Below are 6,812 nucleotides of genomic sequence, written 5' to 3'. Positions count from 1 at the left end.
GTTTAGGAACTCATTTCTTGAACCCCATTTCAAAAGCAGACATCCAAACTCCCGACGGCCAAATGTGGCGGCGATTTCTAACCACCGCTGTAACATCCACGCGCCACCGCAATTCATCCTCTCTAACTCCAATCACCGCCGCATTATCAACCAACACCACCGACTTTTCCCGACATTTCTCGGCAAAACCCTCGAAATCTACACTCGCTAAAGCAAAGAAGAAGTTCAAAGGCGACGGAAAATCCGATGATGTCGGCGGAAGTTCCTCGGCTGAGCTCGATGCTGACGTGGAAGGGGAACAGCTTCGGTTAAGGTTGTTGGCTGAGGATGACAAGGATAGGTCCCTTGATGTGGGCCCCAATGGTCTCCCTCTCTTCACTTCCACTTCTTCTCTTTCTCAACTCTCTCGGAAAGATACTTGCTCTTACATGAAATTCAGGTTTTTGTTTTTCTTCTTGTTTTTATTTGAATTGAAATTGATGAGAATTTGAGTTTGAATTTGATTTTGATTTTGTGGGTTGAATTTGAAGGATTGAGGATTTGAATGCGGCGTTGCCGGAGGGATTGCCGAGTGGGATGTTGAAGGAGTTTGAGGATACAAAACGATGCGCTTTGCTTGTTAGGCAGAGTTTTTTGGATCTTCGCGATAATTTTAGGCGGATTGTCGATCCTCCTACTTGGTCTTCTTCTGCTACAGGTACTCAACTTTATTCCTAAAACCCTAAACCCTGAAATTATAACTTATTGTGTTGATTTTTTAAATGCAATTTTGCTGCTATTTCAATTTTCTATGCTGTAATTATGAACACTGAGTTATGTTAGAGTGAATTTTGTGTGTTTTGGGACTGATCAAGCAATTGTGAACTTGTCGAATACATATTATCTATCTCAATAATGGAATTTTATAGGTAGTTGAGCATATGAAGATATTCTAATTCTAGCAAATGCTGTAAGAATGAGACTTGATATTGTATTGCTTTTGCTGTATTTCTGATGTCCCAAACTATGTGTGGAGCCATTGTGTGTTTGTAATCATTTAATTGTCACATTGCCTTTGTTTTTTGTCATAATATTCGACTTTGTGAGTTCTACCTGATTGCTGTGAGCTGAAACTGAGGAGTTTGATATTATTCTACTAATGAACATGTTTCACGGAAAGTTCACTACGCCGATGATTCTTCACATCATATAGTTTATTTGATTGACATGGTCATTGCCTTGTCAATTCTTTATCAAAATTGGTTAGTTAATGAATTATTTAGGCTTTCTTGGACTACTAGCAGCGTATGAGCTTAACTAATTTGATCTCTTACAGTTTATGAGAACTTTGAAAAATCATCTGTGTAGCCAACCATAATTGGTGAAGAAAGGGGGTAGGAAGTTTATCTTTGTTGTTTTGGAAGAAACTAGTAAAGTAATACGATGTTCCTTTCTACCATTAATGATATGTGTGGAATTGTTCATGTATGGTTTGCGTTCTGAATTCCTAACTCAAGCGTTGCACATGGATTGTGTAAATATTTTCAGCACCAAAACCTAGAAAACAGATTGTCTTGGATGGTCCTCGTAGCTGTGGTAAAAGTATTGCACTTGCAATGCTTGCTCATTGGGCTCGTGATGAAGGTTGGCTGGTCTTTTATTCCCCCAAAGGTCGTGATTGGACTCATGGTGGATTTTTCTATAAAAATCCACAAACTGGTCTTTGGGATTCCCCTGTTCAGGCTGAAAATATTCTGAAGGCAAGTTCCAATCTCTGTCTTTAACTCTTGTGATCACAGTGAGGTTGTATCAAGTTGACTAAATCAATAAGATGTCTCCAAGGTTGAGAGGATGTTAATTAAATATCTGGCACTTTATTATTTATTACATCATCACCAACTACTTCAACATTACCTTAATGTCTCTAGAGGCTCCTTCTCAGGGCTGTGAAGTTAGTAAAGTGTGTGCAATCTTACCGAAAACAAAGTATTATTCAAATTTGACATTTGAACAGTAACACAGAAATATTCTCTACTTCACAAAAAATAAGTTTCCATCTTTGGTTCCTTTTCAACTCACAATGTGATTATTAAGTTGATGCATGGTCTGTTCCATTATTTCTTTATAATATTGACTTATAAACTTGACAGAAGTTGCATATATACCAATGTTTCATTCCTCTTACTTGCTCTATAGGACTTCCTCAAATTTAATGAAACCTGCTTACGTCAACTCCCTTGTCATATATCTGAACCTATTCCTTTGGGAGAAGGTGCTGGTGTGGGATTTATGAAGGGAGCAGATTCCATGGCCATGCCAGATGGTTCAACTTTATTTGATCTAATCCAGACTGGAATCGCTCATACACATGCTGCTGTTGGAGTGCTAGTCCGTTTACGGAAGGAGTTATCGCTGGTGAAAGATGTTCCGGTGCTTCTTGCAATTGACCAAGTGAGTTTATAGTGCATCAACTTAAGTTATCTCTATGCCAACTCTTGATTAACTTCCTATCAACTTAAATATGGATACATTTTTGGCTTCATCTAAGCTTATAAATTCTGCTTATTTTGCTGGCTTTTGCAGTACAACAATTGGTTTACTTTTAGTGAATTTGAAGAGGTGGTTACACCCCGTTCTTCCAGACCAATTCATGCTAAAGAACTTGCAATGGTGAGAACTCTCTCTCTCTCTCTCTCTCTCTCTCTCACACACACACACACACACACTCTTAAGCTATAATATGCATGTTTGAAGTGGCTCTCACAATAATTTCTTATAATTGTACTGTAACTTTTGGTAACATTGTATATTTAGAAGCTTTCTTGATGTGTTAGTTCATCGTTGAATCCTATGTGTGCAGGTAAATGCATTCAGGCCTATGACACATGATGACATGATGGTTGGTGCATTCTCACATTCTACAGCAGTGGGGAAGTTGCGTAAAGACTTGCCTGGTGTACCAGATAATGCTCGTATTGATTTCCCTCGGTACTCTCTGGATGAAGCTGCAGCTGTTTGCCATTATTACCTTAGGTATGGCTTCAGATTATTGCTACATAATGTAACTTTGCTGATCATATTGCACTGTCTCCAATCATCAATAATATGAATTTAAAGATTTATGGTGTTAACGATGTAGTTTATCCTTGGTAATTTTGCATCTTTTCTTCTTTTGTGGTTTGATGGACTTCAACCCCTCTGCAAATGTGCATACTGAAAGTAAATTTTGATATGAACTGGGAGAAGAAGTTGGTACTTCGTAGGATGGATTATATTTGTTCCAGACTCCCAGGTCATGTGATTGGTTGCCTCACTTTGGCATGGAGAACATGCGTCATTATTGTTCTGCCTATATGCAGGATGTCGAGGTTTATGAATTGCTGCTGTCATTCTATTAAAATGTGTCTATTGTAACTAGCTCCCCTCGCTGATATTTCCACTGGTTCTTTTATTGGTGCCTATGCTGGTTTCGTTAACTATTTATCATTTGTTTTATACTGTAATTTGTTTTGATTGTTCTCATGGCTGATTGTGAAGAGCATAATGGTTTTTTATCTAGAGCTTTAACAATTTTGTAAATGTAGGCAAAGGCTTATCCGTCGAGAAGTGTTCACTGAAGAGAAGTGGAAGAAGATGTATTATCTTTCAAATGGAAATGGATTAGAGATGAGATGGCTATCACCCTTAATGTGGTGAATGATGTACAATCCTGTCCTCGGCTCAGCTATTCAGCTAAAAATCCAAACTGACATTATACTGCGTACCTTGCAATTTTGATTGCTAGCACCAGGAATAAGGTCCTGTTGTTTCCTTGTAAACACCATGGAGTAATAGCAGATTCTTTTTTGGTTAGTCCTCCCCTCATAGTAACTTTATTTATGTCTCCCCACCTTTCTTTTGGGGATTTTGAAGAAAGATGGAGAACTCCACTGGCCTTACTTTCAAGGCACTTAGGTTTTGTAAACACTGTGCAATTGATGATAGAAATGGTTTTCGGTTAGTTGTTTGGAAATCTCGCCAATCATTACAGTGCAGGTTTTTTTTTTATTTTTTTATTTTTTAATCCTGCACCTGCCCTATATTTTGGTATCCTATTTGCCTTCTCCATTAAGTTACAGGATCACAACAGATTGAATCGACTCTAGGAATTACTTCGTATCAGTTGCACAGATACATAATATACATCAGTCTGAAAACAATAGCCGGGTAGCACTGAGATGGAGAAAAAGATTTTAAATTGTTTCAATTGAATGGGATGCTTTGCATGCCACAATGAGTAGCAACAATATTTGCGAAGGGTTTCTACCAAGGTACAAACTAATGTAATCACAATTTACAAATTTCTTCATCAACTTGCCAAAAAAATGAAAATCATTGTTTTCGTCCATCCAAAAATACTAAAATCAATGAAGCAATGAAGTTATAATCGCTATATCCAGGAATAATAGTTACTCTGAATTTACTCCTCCCCACGAAATGCTTCCTAAAACCAAGCTTGTACATGAGATTTGTCTGCATCCAATGAAAACTCAAGTCATACTCACAAGAAACGATGGTAAAATAAGCAATTTGATGACAGAAAGATAAACATGCACATTAGCCAGGGTTGTGGACGGGCTGTTCATGCTAGCGTCGAGTACCATACCTGAGCTACTATGAATTTGTCCTGATAAATGGTGCAAGTTCTCCAGAAAACGCAACCTCTGATCGCGAAAGTTAAGTTTGTGCCATCATCTCCAGCAACATTTACACTGAATTCTACTTTATTGAATGTATTGAGTGTCTGTTCCGCCTTGAAAATCAATTCCTCACAACTATTGCCCTTGAAGCCTTTCCATGACCCATCCTACATTCATAAACCATAAATTAATTACTGCTTATTCATAGTCAGCAACATCAGCTACCAAACACTGCGCGCCAAATTGTTGCAGAATTTAACTGTCACCAAATCAATAGTCTTGTAATCATAACACATTGCAGAATTACCCTCTCTTGTAAACTAATGATTCTGATACCTGGATTTTGTGAACTAATTTTCCTAACCAAGCCTAGGAAAACCAAAACTAATTATTCTTGAATGTGATATTATTATATGGGCAACTAATTTAGTAGGTTAAAGTTTTGGAGGTGGTTGTGAAACCAATGATTGAATCATCAACTATTTGACACCAATTGCAGGAACAGAATTAAACCCAGATATCAAAGTACAACAATCGATTAAAACACAAAAATCCAAAGAAAGGAGGAGAGAAAAACTGACATGAAAGCGGAAAATAGAGACGAGAGGATTGCCGGAAGAATCCAATAAGACACGCCCACGTAAACCATGGTTTTGCCTCGGTGAAAGTGGAGAAGCGTCGGCAACTTTGTAGCGTAGATTACCAAAAGCGTCGAAAAATCGTACGCCTTTTCGATTTTTCTTGACGAATAGATCTATGGGTATTTGTGGAATTCCTTGATGAACTTCGACTACTGTCTCTTCATTTTCTCTCTCCTCTGAACTCAAACTCGAATTAGTCATCCTACAGATTTTTAATTTTAATCAAAAAATTAAAATCCAAAGGTTTGACATTTTTTTTTTTTTTGCTCATATCATCATCATCGCCCAGGTTGAATTGTGGAAAATAGAATCTGCCTTTTTCCTTCAACTAGCGTTTTTTATACGTATTCTTATTATCCTTTAAAAAAAAAAAAAAAAAAAATCACTGTCAAACTCCAATTTTACTAAGGTATACTAAATAGAATATTTTATCTTATTGTAAAGTAAGGTTTGGTACAAACAAATTTGATAATAAGATCGGAGTAGTTAACTTCATTCATGGAAAGTCCTAAACAATTAGCCACAATGTTGTCAAAATTGTTCACACATTACCAACCGGCAACAACCACCCGTTTTCCGACACTTTAAGCATATAGCAAAATACACACCAAATTTACAAGCGTGTCATTCATCTTCTACAACTACACGTTGAGAATATATAGCTAGTAATAGGTAGTATAAGCCCAAACAATAATTAATCATCTATTTCATATTTAATCTTAAAATTAGACATCTTCCTGTTTGTTGTTGTTGGTGTTGTTGTTAACGTTGCTGCAATAAGATTTCCAGTTGGCAGCAAAAGCGCCAGTTGTTGGAGATGGTAACACCTGCAAAATTTAACAAACCCCAAACAATAATTAATCATCTATTTCATATTTAATCTTAAAATTATTAATGGGTTTTTGTTTAAATTATCAAATTATTTATTTGGCAAAAAAAAAAAAAAAAAAAAAACTTACATTAGAAGAAGAGAGAAGAACAGGGGAGTCTAGGAGATCAGTAGGACTCAAACCAGGAGGAATAGCAAAGTAAGAAGAAGGTGAAATGGGAGGAGGTGAGATACGAATCGAAGGAGGTGGTGACGACTTGAATTTGGGAATACCCGACCCGGTTCCCAAATTGTAACGGTTGTTGTGGTTGTTGTTGTTGTTGTTGTGATTGTTGGTGTCTAAGGTGGCATTAGAGAAGCCCATAGCCCATGTAATGAAAGAGAGAGAAAGTTAAGTAAGAAGGATGAGATGATGAGTTGTGTAAGAGAGAGAAAATTGTGAGAAGGTGGAAAGGGAGAGACTTTTATAGGGTTCAATTCAATACAAATTGGGGAGGTGAGATTTTTTCATGTGAGATTTTTATGTGAGCTAATTTATTCATCTTGTAATGATAATTTTTTTTTAATTTCGACTTGAGTATTTAGTATTTCGGTATAAAAGTTGTACAGAGTAATTAAATTACACTACGTATCGGTCTAACTAAAATGGTAAAAATTCAATAAGATACTTTCTAAAAAAAAAAG

At 36.7% G+C, this 6,812-nt stretch overlaps 2 protein-coding genes across 2 annotated transcripts; one reads left to right on the top strand and one right to left on the bottom strand.

The window, feature by feature from the left end:
- Positions 1-3,991, top strand: LOC110684663. The gene is made up of 7 exons (XM_021861098.1): positions 1-439; positions 531-697; positions 1,528-1,739; positions 2,176-2,430; positions 2,563-2,649; positions 2,840-3,012; positions 3,564-3,991. Exons 1-7 carry the CDS (start codon positions 63-65, stop codon positions 3,673-3,675), a joined length of 1,383 nt encoding a protein of 460 aa, XP_021716790.1. The 5' UTR covers positions 1-62; the 3' UTR covers positions 3,676-3,991.
- A 136-nt stretch (positions 3,992-4,127) lies between these two features.
- Positions 4,128-6,785, bottom strand: LOC110684665 (protein LURP-one-related 7-like). The gene is made up of 4 exons (XM_021861100.1): positions 6,259-6,785; positions 5,240-6,126; positions 4,625-4,825; positions 4,128-4,491 (listed from the first exon to the last, which is right to left on the bottom strand). The coding sequence occupies exons 2-4, from the start codon at positions 5,498-5,500 to the stop codon at positions 4,351-4,353; spliced, it is 603 nt and encodes a 200-aa protein (XP_021716792.1). The 5' UTR covers positions 5,501-6,126; positions 6,259-6,785; the 3' UTR covers positions 4,128-4,350.
- Positions 6,786-6,812: the final 27 nt, after the last annotated feature.

The sequence above is a fragment of the Chenopodium quinoa genome, unplaced genomic scaffold (genome assembly GCF_001683475.1).
Source record: "Chenopodium quinoa cultivar QQ74 unplaced genomic scaffold, ASM168347v1, whole genome shotgun sequence".
In the NCBI taxonomy this organism is placed as follows: Eukaryota; Viridiplantae; Streptophyta; class Magnoliopsida; order Caryophyllales; family Amaranthaceae; genus Chenopodium; species Chenopodium quinoa.
This window is presented reverse-complemented; position numbering and strand designations above follow the sequence as displayed.